The sequence below is a fragment of the Phodopus roborovskii genome, unplaced genomic scaffold (assembly GCF_943737965.1).
Source record: "Phodopus roborovskii unplaced genomic scaffold, PHOROB, whole genome shotgun sequence".
NCBI lineage: Eukaryota > Metazoa > Chordata > Mammalia > Rodentia > Cricetidae > Phodopus > Phodopus roborovskii.
The window spans coordinates 22,436,198-22,453,889 of NW_026126407.1; the positions used below are offsets into that span (position 1 = coordinate 22,436,198).

The following is a 17,692-nucleotide window of genomic DNA, read 5'->3' on the forward strand; positions in this document are numbered from 1 at the left end:
TGTTTGAATTAAGAGCACTTGCTGCTCTTGAAGAGGACCTGAGCTCTGTAGCACCTACACTGGGCAGCCCCTACGTGCCTTTAATTCCAGCTTCAGAGGAATCTTACGCCCTCTTCTGGCCTCCACAGGCAGTGTTTCCACATAGGAAAACCACACACCGATACAGACAGAATTCAAAATTAAAAAGAATGCCAGTTATAGTGGGGCAAGCCTTTAATCCTAGCACTTGAGAGGCAGAGGCAGGCAGTTTGAGGCCAGCCTGGTCTACAGAGAAAGTTCCAAGATAGCCAGTCCTACTCAAGCCAGTGTCTTGAAAACAAACAAAACTTAAAAAAAAATCATTAAAATAGCTTTACAAGATGTTTACAAAGAAAAGTTTTTGTCAGACTGGCTCAGTTGGTAAAATGACACTTGTCAAGCCTGAGAGCCTGAGTTTCATCTCCAGAATTCACGAGGTAGAAAGAGAGAATTGACTCTTAATGGTTGTCTTCTGATCACCACATGTGGGCTATGGCTGTATATGCATGCATGAACACACACTCACACACACAGATATGTTAATTAACATGTAATAAAGCAGCTGGGCATTGGTGGCACAGGCCTTTAATCCCAGCACCCAGGAGGTAGAGGCAGGGGAATCTCTGTGAACTGGAGGCCATCCTGGTCTACAAAGAATTCCAGGACAGGCTCCAAACAAGACAAAAAGATGTAATGGGACATTTTTATATAAATGACACACCCATTCACATAAGGACAACACACACCATAACAACATACCTACATAAGCAACAATGCAGAGAAACTAACCAGAGCACTCTGGGCAGAAAGAAAGATTACTGGGGATCAGGCTGGGGGCAGAGGGAAGAGCAAGCAGGATTTTTGTCATTCTGCAGAGTGGAGATCTGAGTGCGGCAGGCTGTCCAGATCTGGATCCCTAGCATGAGGTAGCTGACCTTTGGGGGAAGCTTACAGTTAAAATTATCCCTGGAGGATTAAAGGTAATTCCCAGCAGATAGGGACCCCCTAAAATACCTGTTTTTCTAGTAAATAGAACCATGCCTTTATGCTTGTTTACCAATGGCAATCCTTCTGTTTACACCACCACCGCCACCCAACTAGCTCTTAGATGTTTAAGGCATAATTTTTCCAAATTGAGTTTGTTTGTTTAAATAAGGCAGCACAGCTCCCACCATCTGCTTTACACAGACCAATGCTGAAAAGTATTAAATTTATAAAAAATCATAGCAAGCCAAGTTCTCTTTAAGAGATAATCAATTCACTGTAATACCAGGAACCTGTTTTTAGTGCATATTATTGTGTCTTGTTTTCTCTTTCCAGGATGTGTCCCTTATCCTAAATAGTACTCACTCTTCCAAACACTGTGTCATCTGGAAAAGTTAGATAATACTATCTTGAAAGTTAGGAACAGGGAAGGAAGTCATTCTTATCTTTAAATTTGAAGGGTCTTGTATATCTCAGACTGGCTTCAAACCTGGTAAGTGGCTATACTTGCTTTGAAGGGCTTTTTACTTGTTTTATTTTGTGTGTGTGGTTTTTTTGTTTTGTTTTGTTATGTTTTGTTTTGTTTTTTGGTTTGGCTTTTTGAGACAGGGTTTCTCTGTGTACCTCTGGATGTCCTAGAACTCACTCCGTAGACCAGGAAGGCCTCATAGTCATGTATGCCTCTGCCTCTCAAGTGCTGGGGTTAAAGGCTTGTTCCACCACCACCCAGCCTTGATTAACTCTTAAGGAATGGGACAAGAATATTTGTTGCTTCACAAGAAGCCAATGGCTAGATGATAATATTAGAATATTTCTCTTTTATCTAACCATGATCTATTGTGTGTGTGTGTGTGTGTGTGTGTGTGTGTGTGTGTGTGTGTGTGTGTGTGTAATAGGAATTGGTTCTTTCCCTCCTGCTTCCTTTGAGGCAGAGTCTTGCTTTACTTCCTGTCACGAAACTTTGCATTGAGTCTCCTATCTGTGCCTCCCATTGTACCTACAAGTACTGAGACTAAAGATTGGAGCTGATAGATGCACCAGTACACTAGCTTTTTATGTTCACTCGGGTTCCTGAATCGAACCTTGCCTAGCAGATGCTTTACCCACTGAGATGTCTCCTGGCCTAGTGTTAGGAGCTTTGGGCGGTTTCAGAAGCCTCATCTCCACCCAGAGCCTGAGGTCAGAATTGTGCTGTTTCGGCTCCTGCTTTCACAAGTTGCTGGTTATGAGGCTGGGATCCATCCTGTGGACTTCTGTGCTACTGTTCTCTAACTAGCTACCACACTGTTACATTAGAACAAGACCAGCCTAAGGTAACTTCCAACTCTTAGATTAGAGAGGGAGAGAGAAGGGGACTGGAGAGATGACTCAGCAGTAAGGGCCACTTGCTGCTCTTCCAGAGAACACAAGTTCAGTGTCCACGGTCCTCATCAGATGGTACACACACAACACACACACACACACACACACACACACACACACACACACACACATTTTGTTTTCAGACAGTATTTCCCTATCTGGCAGGAACTCAGAGATTCACAAGCCTCTGCCTCCTGAGTGCTGGGATTAAAGGGGGTGTGCCACAATTTAAAAAAAATGTGTGCATCACTACACTCTGACCAATAAAAAAATTTTTTTTCATTAAAGGTAGAGAAAAACAGTTTAGCCATCAAGTAGGAGAGAGGAAACATTTTAAAAAGAGATGTTGCTGATCATGGTGGCACACCCCTTTAATCCCAGCACTCAGGAGGCAGAGGCAGGGGGATATCTCCGAGTTCCAGGCCACACAGAGCTATGCAGTCACAGCCAGTCTCAATAAATAAATAAATAAATATTATAGTATATAATGTTAAATATTTTATAAATGTCATTAATTTTACTTGTCAAATTTACTAATTTGAAGCTGGACGGTGGTGGCTCACACCTTTGATCCCAGGACTTGGGAGGCAGAGGCAGGCGGATCTCTGTGAGTTCAAGGGCAGCCTGGTCTACAAGAGTTAGTTCCAGGGCATGATCCAAAGCAATACAGAGAAACCCTGTCTCAACAAAACCAAAACCAAAAAAAAAAAAAAAAAAAAAAAAACAAAAAATTACTAATTTGAGCCAAGTTGTCGGCAGCAGTGTAAAGCCGTTTCTATGTTCCAGGGCCCCCTGCTTCCCCTCATTCCTTGGGAGCCTATCCCTAGAAACTTTCTCTGCCCTCATAGAACTGAAAATTTGTCTACCCCAGGCAGAGAAGGTCTCAGGAAGCGAAGTATTTGACATAGATTCCAGAAACTATGCCTCATCCTCAGGGACTCTGGAGCCTGGCCACCACCTCCAGTTCATGGGTGTTGGCATAGCTCAACAAACAACACATCAGGGAACCACAGTAGATAAACTCCACTGCTGCCACAGCCCCAGGGCCTTCCCACACAGGAGGAGAGCCTCCTCCCTTTGTCCTGTGTGTCTGCAGCAGAGTCCAGCAAATGTGTGTCCTCACCCCTTGCTCCCAGCAATCCCTGGTTCCCAGAGCTCAGCTCTGCCTCTTAAATGACCATGGCTGTCATAGGCCTAGCGTTTGTTGGGTCTCGATGAACCTACAGTACCCCCAGAGAGTTTGCTCCTATCTGTGATGACCTCTCTCCAGGGCCCTTTCTTCTGCTTTCTCCACAGTCTCAGACCCACCATCCTCTCAAAATCATTTGACCATCAGGTGTCAACTTTGTTAGATTCCATCTATGAGAGACCCTAGTGCTTGTCTGTCTGTTTGCCCCCCCCCAAATATATTGTTCCTTCCTTCCTTCTGAGTATAATAATGAAGATAACATTCAGGGCCTCATATGCAGGGGAAGATGCTCTACTATTGAGCTACACCCCATACCTCCCTTCACTTAAAAAAAAAAAAGTGATTTTTTTTTTCTAGATTAAATCACTTTATTTTAATTGACTCACAAATAAACCATCACACAGCTGGCTCAAGGAAGTCAAGCACTTGGACAGCCCAACTCTACAGATCTCAGTGACTGCCTTCCATGATCACTGAAACAATGGTACTGTTATAATAATGAGGTTTGATTTGTGTTCACAGTTCTCACCCTCAAGTAACTTGCACATCAAAGCTTACTTTCCATTTGTTCATGAAAGGAGGTTTCAGTTTCTGGTCAGGTTAACAGTCTACACTGCCTCAGCACCCCTTTGAAAACATCTGGTGGCCCTGGTTATGGGCACCCTCCAGGAACTGATTTCAAAAACACAAGCCCTTGCAGATTGCTGCTGTACCAGCCAGGCTCCCTGGTAACGGATGTGGGCTCTGAAGCCTGCTGGTGTGGGTGTTAACTGTCACCGCATCATGAGCCCACAGCTGCACTGGCTGCAGTGGTCATCACCCAGGCCAGACTGTTGGAGGAGCCACCTGAGATGAGAGACTTTGGTTTCCATGTGTCATCCTGAATGTTTAGCTGCTCAGCATCTAGATATTCTAAACTGTCAATGAGCATGGCATGCGAGCAATGAGCATGGACGTGCAAGCATCTCTATGGTAGGGTTTGGTGATTTGAATAAGAATGGCCCAGCAGGTTCAATTTGAATGTTAGGTCCCCAGTTAATGGAACTGTTTGGGAAGGATTAGGAGGTGTGGCCTTGTGGGAGGAGATGTGTCACTGGGGGTGGAAAACTTGAAGATCTGATGTGGACTCTCAGCTACTTCTCCAGCACCATGCCTGTCAGCCATTGGCCTTGTTCCCTCCCCTGGTGATCCTCAACTAACCTTCTGAAACTAAGCAAGTCCTCCAGTTAAATATTTTACTTTAAAAGTTGTCCTGGTCATGGTGGTTCCTCATAACAGAACAATTAAAGCATAGGGTATAGAGTCCTTTGGGTACATGCCCAGGAACAGTATGGCTGGCTCATATGCTAGTTCCATGTTTAATATCTAAGAATGTTCTGTGCTCATTTCCACAATGGCCTTGCTCGTTTTTTTCGGTCCCACTGAAAGTACTAAGGTTCCCTTCTCCTTGGTCTTTGCCAGCACTCGTTATCTTTCAGATAAGAGACATGCTTGCTTAATCCCAGCCCAAAGAAAGGTTGTAGGCAGAAAGATCAGGACTTCAAGGACATCCTCAGTCACCACAGTGAGGCCAGCTGAGACTACATGAGACTGTATCTCAAAGAAAGAAAAAGGAAAAGAGAGGGTGGGGTGTGTGTGTGTGTGGTGGTGGTGGCACACGTCTTTGATCCCAGTATTCAGGAGGCAGAGGCAGGTGGATCTCTGTGAGTTCAAAGCCAGCCAGGTCTACAGTGGGAGTTTAGGACAGCCAGGATTGTTAAACAGAAAAACCCCATCTCAAAAACCGAGCCAACCAAACAAATAAATAAACTGGAGAGACTGAGAGATGGCTCAACAGTTAAGAGCATTGGCTGCTCTTGCTGAGGACCTGGGTTCAGTTCCCAGCACTCACATGCAGGTTCACAACTATCCCTAATTCCAGTTCCAGGGAATCTGATAGCCTCTTCTGAACTACATGGGCAGCAGGCATGCAAAACATCCATACACATAAAGTAATCTAAGACAGCTTCTGAAAAACTGGATTTCAGTTGCATCCCATGGAAAGCTTCCAGAGAGGAGAGCTATGTCCTGATCTCATTGGGACTGATCTGTGTCCTTAGAGTGTGCTATATTTCCATGGAAACTAAAACTGGCAAGAAAGAATAGTTTAATGGTAGTCACCACATTCACACAGCCCCATCTTAAATCTATCCTGACATAAAGATGTCCCATGGCTTAGGCCGGCTGCAAAATCCATAAGTAGGGGCTGAAGAGATGGCTCAGCAGTTAAGAGCACTGGCTGCTCTTCCAGAGGATCTGGATTCAATTCCTAACACCCACGTGGCAGCTAACAACTGTCTGTAACTCCTGTTCCAGGGAATCCAACACTCTCACAGAGACATATATGCAAGCAAAAATCCAATGTACATAAAATACAAATAATTTATTTTTAAAAAACTCCCTAAATAACTGAGAATGACTATGAACTACTACCAATCTTCCTGCCTCCACCTCCCACATGCTGTGTTCACAGACGTGCCCGCCTAGTTTATGCAGTGCTGGGTATCAAACCCAGGGAGGGCCTCGTGCATGCTAAGTGAGCACCTACCCAGCTACAACCACCACCCTTTAAATCTCAACTGGAAACATAGATGTGGTTCTGACTAAAGCTCAGCTTTCACAGTACACTAAAACCCAGTCTCAGCCACTTGAGTTGGTCACATGTAATCCCAGCACTCGGAAGGCTGAAGCCCGAGGAAGTTTGAAGCGAGCCATCTGAGAGGAAACAGTTCATTGTGAGCTCAGAGACCTATGCCTAAGGATGGGAAGCACCCTGGGCATTCAAGGGCTTTTGTCGTCAACAGTTTCTCATCACAGATCCACTAATTTTTTTAAGTCATGTATTAATTCATCACTGTCTTTAGAAAATTTGTTTTTAGTCTGGTCTACACAGCGAGTGCCAGGATAGGGTCCAAAGCTATGGAAAAACAACAACAAAAAGGCTTGCTTTTATTTTTAATCTTTGTTTTTATGTGGGTGTGCCTGTACATGTGTAGGAGCGATGAGAGCATGGGATCTCCTAGAGCTGGAGTTGCAGGCCAGCAAACTCTCTCTGAACAGCTCAGCCATCTCTCCAGCCCCAGTCTTTAATTTTTTTGAGACAGGATTTTACCATGTATCCCGGCTGGCATGATATTCACTACGGAGACCAGACTGTCCCTAGTCTCTCAGGTGTTGGGGTGACGGGTGCATATCACCAGACTTCTAGCTTGGTTCTTCTGAAGGTGATTTTGGAAAGTATGGGTTGTTATGGCTGAACTGAAGGTTTTCCTTCAGGTTCATACCTCCAGAATTTGCTACAGTCCCCTGTCCACAGTGAGTTCTTCACAAAAGCTTCTGGAAGGTGTGCAAAGTTCACATTTCACAAGCTCTTGACAAAGATAATGTTGCTGATTAGAAGATGCTGGGAGAAGACTTTGACTTGCAAGGGAGGTTACCTGTGTGCTGTTACAGCACACGTTCTGGAAGTTTACAGAACAAATACTCCAAAAATATGTTCCACCTTCTCCCAAGTGAGAGGGCCATCCTGACCTTGTTGGTTACCTTATACTGCCTGATAGCACCAGAGAGAAAACTGAGCCAGAGCTATGCTGGCAGGAGACATTCTGCAGACATCTGGATAACCTCACCCTTCCCCATCTTGAAGCAAACATGGACATTTGGCTACTTGTCCCAAGACTGTCAATAGGCTCAGACCTAAAGCCCCCACCCTCCTGCCTCTCTGGGCTGTGTGCATTGTACGTACATTTTCAGGTCCCCAGACAGCAAGCAGACTGTGGGTCTAGGGAAGGACCTATGTTACTCAGAGTCCTGGCGGGGTGTGAAGGAAGTTTCTCTGATCTTCCCTGTCCACTTAGGAATATGGACCAGACCAGGGTGGAATCACAGAGACTTTTATTTTTAGGTCAACAAAGTAAATAACAAACAAACAAAATCAAGCAGTGATTTAAAGGAAATGCATGGGCTGGAGTATGATTCAGATGACCCCAGCGCCACACAAACTAGGATTGGTGGCTTTTGCCAGCACATGGGTGAGAAGGCAGGAGGCTCACAAGTTCCAAGTCAAATTAAGGGGTTTTGTTTGTTTGTTTTGTTTTTTGTATGTTTTGTTTTGTTTGTTTTTGTTTTTGGTTGTATTTGTTTTGTTTGAGGCAGGTTACTCAGCGTAGCCTTGGCTGTCCTGGAACTCGCGCTGTAGACCAGGCTGACCTCGAACTCATATGAGATCTGCTTGTTCTGCCTCCCAAGTGCCGGGATTAAAAGTGTGCACCATCACTGCCTGGCTCAAAGTCGAGTTTAATGTTGGCTTGGGCTACTACAGCTGCCTTAAAACACTGTGCTTCGCCATCCCCTTTAAAGCCAGTGTATTGATGCAATGGACAGATGCAGCTACCTCCGGTCCTAACCAAGGCTTCAGTCCCGAAGTGTCCACTGCAAAGGGTCCCCAAGGCTTCTCTGTGGTACAGAAATGACTCTGTCAGGTCCTATTACAAGCTTCCTCATCCCTGCCTGGCACCTTCAGGGAAGAGCTCCCCAAGAGGCAGGGGATAAGCAGGCCCACGCCTACCCCACACCAAGCATCCTCTTTCCCTTTGTCTAAGCTCCTTCTCCTTGTCCCACATTGGGCTAGGAGACCTGAAATCCCTGCGGCTGGGTATGGCCCCAGGCACACTGGATTGATGGTGACCCATTCTTCTGGGCTGGTCTGCTGGCCTTGTGAATCAGACTATGCTGGAAGTGCCTACTAGAGACAAGGAGAAATTACTACATAGCTTTCAGTGACAATCTGTGTGTGCACACGTGTGTACACACGAGTGTGGAGTCCATGGAGGAAGTTGGGTGTCTTCCTCAAGTGCTCGTCATATTATTACTATGTAGCCAGCCTGGCTGCCTCCCAATGTTGGAATTAAAAATTAAAAGCATGCCCCACCATGCCTGACCATCCACCTTAATTTTCCAAGCAGGATCTCTCATTGAACCTGGAGTTTTTTGATTCAGCTAGACTGACTAGCTGGCGAATGAGAGCCCCAGGCATCCTTTTGTCCTTACCACTCCAGCATTGAGATGATGACGGTACCACTGCACCTGGATCCAATGAAAACTTTCTTCTCTGCACTCTGTCCTCCTGAATCCAGAGTGCTGGGATTACAGGCATTTGTGCATCACCCCCGTCTGCTGTTGGGATTGGAACCCAGAGCTTTGTGAGAGCTACACACCTGCTACAGTCACTGTCACACCCCCAGCTCTAGGTTGCATTTTCATAGTAGCTATTCCAACCAGTGTGAAGTGACTGGCTCATTGTCCCTTATGGTTAGTGAAGCTGAGTATCTTTCCATGGGCTTATTAAAGCTTTGTCATAAAACAAACAGGATATTCAGTAGCCAGGCCAGGGGTAAATCAAGGCAGGTACCAAACCCTGAGGGCCTCTCAGCACATCCTAGCTGTCCCAGGCAAACACCTCCCAGAGAACAGTGGCTCCGAGTCAACAATTGAGAACTTAACGTACACTCCCAATTAAACAGAGTAAAAGAGCCAAGAGGTACAGTAAAGAGAAAGGACAGGCTGGACAGGTGGCTCCGTTAATAATAGTGCTGCTCTCTTTCAGAGGACCCGGTTCAGGTCCCAGAACACATATTTGGTGTCCCACAATGACCTATAGCGCCACCTCCCCTCTATGAGATGCCCTCTTCAGGGCTCCACAGGGACTGCACTCATGTGTAACACCCATGAAAGACAAAAACATCTGTACATAATCTTTTGTTGTTGTTGTTTTGTTTTGTTTGTTTGTTTGTTTGTTTTTTAAGATTCACATATATGATTGCTTTGCCTGAGCCTGGTGCCCAAGGAGGCCAGAAGGGGCATCAGATATTCTGGAACCAGAGTTACAGATGGTTTTTGAACCATCATGTGGGTGTAGGAACTGAATCTGTGTCCTCTGCAGCCCCCCAAATCAGTTTTGTATAAAGATCTGCCTTCAATGTTGGAAGATCTCACATTGTCTCTGCCCCTTCCGTTACTCTGCCTTTCTGGCATTTTCCTAGCTACTTACTGTTTATTTCCCCAGTATAAAGGCAAGGCTCAGTTTATCTAGTGCCAGCCGTGTCTTCCTCCACTGCCCCCTCTTCAGTGGCACGTGGCAGGGACTCTAAAACTTGTACTTTACTTTCCAGATGACAGGAGACATACAAAGCCCAAGACGCCATGAGAGGACCACCCAGGTAAGCACCTGCTCTCCCACCGTGCTGGTTGAGGGCTGCCCCTCCCCGGGCACCATATTCTCCTGTTCTCTTTCATTCTTTGAGATAAGGTGTCCCTACATAGTCCTGGCTGGCCTTGAATTCAGAGATCTGCTAGCTTTTGTCTCCCAAGTGGAAGATTAAAGGCGTGTGCCGCCACCACCTAGCTCTACTATGCTTCCTATACACTCCAAGGCTTTAGGGGTGACCAGGCTCCAAATCCCTTTGTGACTACACAAGGTATTTGGTTCTGTGTGTATATGGTGTGAGTGTGTGTGTGTGTGAGTGTGTGTCATGTAAGCTGGAAAGCCCACAGCCTCCTACACTGACCCGCTCTCTGCCTCAGCTCTGAGCTTTGGAACCAGAGAACCAATCATTTGTTCAGCTCCCATCACTGAGAGATGGAGGGACATCCCTTGACCCAGCTCAGCTCTGTACTGCCTGCATGTCCCTGCACTATAAGGCGACCACTGTACTTGTCCTGCTGCAGAGATCAGGAAACCCTCTGGAAGGAATCCAACCCTGCACATCAAATTCAGCCTTTCTTTTTACTTTTTGTAATTAAAAAAAAAAAAAAAAGATTTATTTTATTCTGTGTCTGAGTTTGTGCCACCTTGCCCAGGTCTGAAATTCAACTTTTCATTAACTAATTTGGTTTATTGAATACAAAAGTTTAAGAATCCACCAACTGGCTGGGTAGTGGTGGCACACCACACGCCTTTAATCCCAGCACTCAGGAGGCAGAGGCAAGATCTCTGTAAATTTGAGGCCAGCCTGGTCTACAGAGCAAGTTCCAGGACAGCCAGGGATACACAGGAAAAACAAAACACAAAAACAAAAAACAAACAAACAAACAAAAACCTGTCTCAAAAAGAAAAAAACAAAAAACAAACAAACAAACAAAGAAACAAACAAACAAAACAAAACAAAAAAACAAAACAAAAAAAAAAAAAAAAAAAAAAAAAAAAAAAAGAATCCCCCAACTGTGGCCCATGGCTTTTATTCTAGCTAGCACTCAGGAAGCAGAAGCTGGCAGAGCTCTGTGAGTTTGAGCCAGTCTTATTTACATAGGGAGTTCCAGGCCAGCAAGAGATAAACAGTGAGACCCTGTCTCAAAAAACAAAACAAGGTCGCTGGCCTTCCCTCTTTCTTTCTGTGCCGATATCACTCCCGCCAACATGGTGAATGTTCCTAAGACCCGCCGGACGTTCTGCAAGAAATGTGGCAAGCACCAGCCCCATAAAGTGACACAGTACAAGAAGGGCAAGGACTCTTTGTATGCCCAGGGAAAGCGGCGTTATGACAGGAAACAGAGTGGATATGGTGGGCAGACTAAGCCCATTTTCTGAAAAAAGGCTAAAACTACAAAGAAGATTGTGCTGAGGCTTGAGTGTGTTGAGCCTAACTGCAGATCTAAGCGGATGCTGGCTATTAAGAGATGCAAGCATTTTGAACTGGGAGGTGATAAGAAGAGAAAGGGCCAAGTGATCCAGTTCTAAGTTGATCTTGTTATGAAGACAATAAAAGAAACTCACCTCATTTGATTGTGGTTGGTCTTTTGGGAAGGAATAAACTGAAACTATCGAAACAAAAACAAAACAAAACAAAAACAAACAAACAAACAAACAAAAAAAAAAAAAAACAGAACTGGAGAGATGGCTTAGTGGTTAAGAGCACTAGCTGCTCCAGAGGACCCAGGTTCAATTCCCAGCTCCCACAGGGTATCTTACAACTGTCTATACTTCCTGTTCCAGGGGATCTGACACCCTCACATAGACATACACACAGACAAAACACCAATGTACATAAAATAAAAAATAAATTATTAAAAAAAAGAAAACCCAACCAACCAAAGAGACAAAAAGGATCCCCTGACAGTCTAGAAAGTTGCTGATTTGTTCTCAGAGCCCTTTAAGGGATTCACTGTAATAACACAAAGGAGCTTATGAAAGTTGGGGTGATGAGTGTCAGAGGACAGTCCTTGGGATGGGGAGATGGCTTGGTCAGTAAAGTACTGATGTGTAAGGACCTGAGTTTAATCCCAGCTCTGGGAGGCAAACACAGTCTGAGACCTCAGGCTTGCTGGCCAGGCAACCAAACCTCATTAGTGAGCTTCAGGTCCTGGTTAGGGGTTCTGTCGCAAAAGACAGCTCGTGACGAACAGCGTCCAAGGACGTTTTATCTTTTGATGGAGAGTAGAATAAACAGGGTTGAGATCTGACTTGAAAATTCAGGTGTCTGGGAATGGACTAACAAAAACCATATGCCCCTCAGGTCCTGAACCTGGTAGAAGGTAGTGTCCTCTCAGCTCAGCCCCATCAAAGCTCCATGGCTGTCCTTTTCGTTAGCTGGAGTGAGCCCAGGTGCCCACCTCCAGTTATGGCCTTTGTTTTTGGAGACAGGGTTTCTCTAGCTTTGTAGTCTGTTCTGTAACTCACTTTGTAGACCAGGCTGGCCTCAGACTCAGAGATCTATCTGCCCTTGCCTCCTAGTGCTGGGATTAAAGGCATGGACCAGCAAGGCTTAGGAAGAGTGTGGTGTGACATTTGTCATTAATGTCTATAGTACAAGAGATGTGGGTGTCACACTGGGAGCCTTTGGTGCCTTCTATGACTTCTGGTTAGAGTTTTGTTTTTTTTTGTTTTTTTGAGATTGTATAAGGGCTGTCATCCAGTGATTATCAGTGGACTCTCTGTGAGACAGGCAGATCTTGAATTCTTGATCTTCCTGTCTCCGCCTCCCAAGAGCTGGGATTACAATTGTGTGCCACCATACCTGACTGTAATTGTGGTCATTGAAAAGGGGACTCCAGGACACACTGAGTGGCTCTTTCCCTTTGCCAAGAGGTCTGATGACATACACATGGCACAGCTGTTAAATGCCTTTCCTATCCAGATCTGGGTGGCAACATTGCTCAACAGTTTCTCTGGAGTTGGGGCAATCCTGTTCCCTCCCCCAGCTTAGAGTTCTGGTTTTTATAAACACACCCAGTTACAGCCAAGAGCCTTTGGTAGGAAGGGCCTTCCACAGACGGGGAAAGGTCATCAGCCTGCTCCCAGCAGGAGTCTGATCGACCTGACACCCTCAACTGCAGGAGGGACACATCTGGGGCTCCATGAGGAGGACGGCTCTCATCCTGGGCTCTGGGCTGCTCCTGTCTGTAGCCTTCTGGAACTCAGTCACATGGTAAGTGTGCTCTAGACCTTTGGGATGAGAGGCAAGGCATGAAAGAGCTGGCTTTCCAGTCTTCTCCCAGAAACATAAATATCTTTTTCCTTCCAAGGCATCTTCAGAGATTTTGGGGTGCTTCTGGCTACTTTTGGCAGACCCAATGGGAGAGACTGCTGTCTACATTTGAAAGCAATGAGTGGATCCTGTTCATTATAGGTGAGGTTCCAGCCAGAGGGCTGTATGTTGGACTCCACACTTGCTCTTTTCCCACACTACTTTATTATCATTTATTGTTTTATTTATTTATTTATTGGTTTTTCGAGATAGGGTTTGTCTGTATTGCTTTGGAGCCTGTCCTGAAACTAGCTCTGTAGACCAGGCTAGCATTGAACTCACAGAGATCCGCCTGCCTCTGCCTCCCAAGTGCTGGGATCAAAGGCGTGTGCCACCATCACTTGGCTTTTTCTTGTTATTCTTAAAGATGCTATATCAGCATTTCTATGTGGTGTATTTGCTTCCTGTCGCTTTTTCACTTGAGGATTTTCCCAACTATCCTGCAGAATGAGTCTACCAATGGCCTTCCCACACTGGCCAAGTCCTTCCTGTATCCTTCCTACCCCAGATACCATGTTTGCTGGGGAAGGAAAGAACTAGAGGAAGGGGACAGAGGCAGAGCTTAATGAAACAATGTCTTTGTCCATCGGGATTCTCAATCCAGTAAGAGGCCACAGTAGTTAGGCACCACTACTGTATCCCTGGACGACTGCCACAGGTGGGAGATTAGGGACATGAGAATGTGGCATGCATTGTCTCAGTCAGTATTTTCTTAATTTTTACTTGTTATTGTGTGTGTGAGATGGGTGGGGACATGCACATGCCGTATTATGTATGTGGAGGTCAGAGGACAAGTCCAAAGACTGTTGCTCTCTTTGCACTTTTACATGGTTTGGGGGGTGGAGCTCAGGTCATGGGGTTTATCTAGCAAGAGCTTTATCCACTAAGATGCCCTGCAGGCTCTATGTTTCTTCTTCTTGACATAGGATTTCATGTATCCCGGGATGTTCAAGAATGGGCTATGTGGCTGAGGATGGCCATTGAACTTCCAAGCTTCCTGCCTTCCACTAATATTTTCTACAAGTTTTTGTTTTTCAAGACAGGGTTTCTCTGTATCTCCATACATGAAATGACATGCCAGACAGTGGTGGCACAAACCTTTACTCCCAGCGCTGGGGCAGATTTCTGTAGGTTCAAGAACAGCCTAGTCTACAGAGCAAGTTCCAGGACAGGCTCTAAAGTTACAGAGAGAGAGACCCCCTCTCAAAAGACAGTGTTTCTCTATGTTAACAATCCTAGCTGTCTTGGAACTAGCTCTGTAGACCAGGCTGGCCTTGAACTCAGAACTCAGAGATTAAAGGCATGTGCCACCACTGCCCTGATTCTAAAATGTTTTATAGAGCATCGGTACTGGGAATAAGAGACCAGGCAGTTAGTTTTGGTGGCACATGCCTTTAGTCCCAGCACTAGGGAGGCAGAGGTAAGCAGATCTCTGGGAGTTCAAGGCCAGTGTGGTCTTCAGAGCTAGTTCCAGGACAGAGAAACCCTATCTTGAAAAGAAACAAAACAAAATAAAACAACCCAACAAAACAAAAGAAACAAACAAACAAACAAAAAAAAAAAAAAAAAAAAAAAGAAAGAAAAAGAAAAAAGAAAGAAAAAGAAAAGAAAAAAAGAGACCAGGCAGTCAAACTGCTTTACCATCCAAACAGGAACACTTGAGAGCAAAAGGGAACAGCATCAGTAACTGTGCTGAGAGGGTACAGCAGCGGTTATTCCAGAAGGCAGCAGAGGCAGGGTGACTGCTGGAAGTGAGTGAAACCCTGTCTCAAAGCAAGTCAAAAGAACAAAACAAAACCCCAAACCACACATGTGGTGGTACACACCTTTAATCCCAGCATTTGAGAGGCAGAGGCAGGGGGGAAATCTGTTATGAGTCAAGGTCAGCCTGGACTACAGTGAGAGCCTCTGACCCCATAATGAGGATGCTCCAACTCCCCCTGCTCTCTGCCTCAGGAACTGCCCTCGTGCCTGGGCTGTGCTTCTGGGCCTTCAATGGCCTTCTACTGGTGGTGGACACAACAGGGAAACCCAACTTCATCTCCCGCTACCGCATCCAACTGGGCAAGAATGAACCGGTAAGTGTCACTGCAGCTCTTAGTTCTGGGAATACAGGGACCAAAGTTAGGGCAAGATAAAGACTTACCTTTGAGGTGACCTGAATCCAGAGAGTTAAAGAAGGGGAGCTGGAGGGTGGGGTAAAAGGCTTATCTAGCCTCAAAGAAGCCTTGGGTTCCACCTCCAATGTACATGTGGGGGTGTAGAGTCACTCAGGGAAGCAGAGGCAGGGGGATTAGAAGTTCAAGGTCATCCTTGGCTACACAGGATGTTTGAAGGTAACTAGGGCTACATGAGATCCTGTCGATCCTGTCTGCTTCCCAAGTTCTGGGATCAAAGGTGTGCGCCACCATCATCCAATGCAACCTGTAGAGTGAGCTGTCAAGACAGCCACAGTAAAGGAGGGAAAAGTCCTAGCTCCTAAGCAGCTGCATTTACTCACTGTATTCGGGACCTGCCTTCCTGGTGCCAAGCTGCAGAGACAGTCTTCCCTTACACAACAGGGCAGTGGCTGACTCTGAAAACAAGCTGTCCCCTCAGCCCCACCCAAACCCTGTCTTGGCAATCTGCTCTTAATCTTCCCAGGTGCCCGGTGAGTCACCTTTGCCCTCAAGGCAGTCTGCCCAGCCTGACACCAAAGGCAGCAGTGTAGAAAGGAGTCCTGATGGAGTCCCCTGAAATGGTCCCCTCCTGAGATGGCAGCTGCCAGAGAGCTGGGAGAACTTCCTCCAATCCACCCTGGCAGACCGGACTGGAGCCCTTTGTTAGTATCTGACCCTTAAGACCGTTTTGTCTATAGGCCTGCTGTCTCCAAAGCAGCCACCATTGACAACATGCCTTCATCTTTAAGGCCGAGCACTGTAATGACTGTCATGGTTCAGATGAGGCTTTGTCATGGTCCCTGGGTAGGACATGAGACAGACTAGAATCTCTTCTCCCATCCCAAACAGGGTCTCATGTAGCCCAGGCTGGCCTCTATCTTGCTAAACAGCTGAGAATAATCTTCCTTCCTCCACTTCAGTGGGTTATGCTCCAAGGACACAAAGAGGGCACTCTACCCACTGAGCCATGTCCCAGCCCCACCCTGGGCCTTTGCAGGTCCAGGGCTCCTACAGACCCCCAGTCTACAGCTCTGTATACCACGTGCCACCTAGAAAGCTTCCTATATGCAGTGACTAGACAGCACTCAGCAGTGTGGGGCCTCTCTGAGGCCAAGGTCTAGAGGTGAGTGACCTGCCCAAGTTTCAGCTTTCCAGGTCACAGAAGCAGAGTTCAATCCATTAGCTCCAAGGCCAGCACACCCATGCTTCAGACTTTCTGAGGACACATAAGGATGGACCTTGGGACCATCTAATGCCTGGCTAGCTGTAAGAGGTGCTGACTTTAGGAGGATCCCAGAACAGACTGCAGTGGAAGCTGAGGGTGGCAGGAATTCCTAGGATCCTGGCCTGCCCACACATTCTTTCATCTCTTTCTTGCTTATGCACACCTCTCCTCTCCCAACTCCTGCTTCCTAACCCGGTCCCCATTGTACTGAGGGAATGAGAGCCCAATGCCCAGCTCCCATAGCGTTAGGTCTCATGCCGTATTTTGGGTTGCACCAGCCACATCTCCTGGCTCCTATCTATCCAGGAAAACAGCTTCGGCATTCTCCCTTCTTTCTTACTATTTATTCTCTCTCCCAACCCCAGCTCTTTGCATTATCACATAAATGTTTTACTGTTTCCATCTCTAAGACATAAAGCACAAACCTGGAAGTCCAGCTGAGAGGGAGGCAAGAGGATAGATTGGGAGTTAATGCCTGCTTGTGCTACATGAGATTTTCAACACTTTTTCTTTTTTTAATGTGACAGTGTTTTGCCTGCTTCTATGTCTGTGTACCATACATATGGAGTACTCACAGAGTCCAGAAGAAGGTATCAGACTGACAGTCTTGAGCTGCCATACGCATGTTGGGAATCAAACTGGATCCTCTGTAAATACAGCTAGTGCTCTTAACCAAAGTCATCTGTCCAGCCCCCAAGACTTTCCAAAACCTGGCCCCACTTAACACAAATACACACTGCCACCCATATGCACCCCCCTTGAGACAAAGCTCTTTGACAGAGTCATTTATGCACTCTCAGGGCTGTCTCTGCAGCCTCTCAAAACTGCATATGCAGTCCTTCTTCTGGGCTGTCTTTTTTCCAAGCATTTAATAGCAAGGACGTTTTAAACAGAAAGAAATGTAGGAAAAATATACGAGACTCATTACATACCACTTCAGATTCAACCATTGAAGACTAACTTTTTCCTAAACTGCTCCAAGTTTGAGACATTGGATGACCATTATTGTTTCTAGTCTTTTTCTGCTGCCACCTTCCTGTTTCTGTAGACCACACAAGTGGCCTAATTCTCAGGTCATAAATTCCCAGCAGGTGTCCTGCAGTCACCAGGGTACTTGGTGGAGGCTGCCAATACTTACTTAGGTAGGCAAACCAAAGCGACCATTTAGCCCTTTCTCTTGGGACATGTTTATCAC

The 17,692-nt window shown here is 46.0% G+C and overlaps 1 protein-coding gene across 3 annotated transcripts in view; it reads left to right on the top strand.

Moving 5' to 3' along the window:
- Faxdc2 (fatty acid hydroxylase domain containing 2) overlaps positions 1-17,692 on the top strand; it is a 29,496-nt gene that overhangs the window by 7,522 nt on the left and 4,282 nt on the right. For 2 of the 3 annotated variants that reach the window (XM_051180623.1, XM_051180624.1), the window contains exons 2-5: positions 9,763-9,810; positions 12,923-13,014; positions 13,112-13,215; positions 15,070-15,191. In XM_051180623.1, coding sequence (XP_051036580.1) covers positions 9,763-9,810; positions 12,923-13,014; positions 13,112-13,215; positions 15,070-15,191 — 366 coding nt within the window. The remainder of the gene's footprint in view (positions 1-9,762; positions 9,811-12,922; positions 13,015-13,111; positions 13,216-15,069; positions 15,192-17,692) is intronic. The other variant, XM_051180625.1, reaches the window with a different exon arrangement.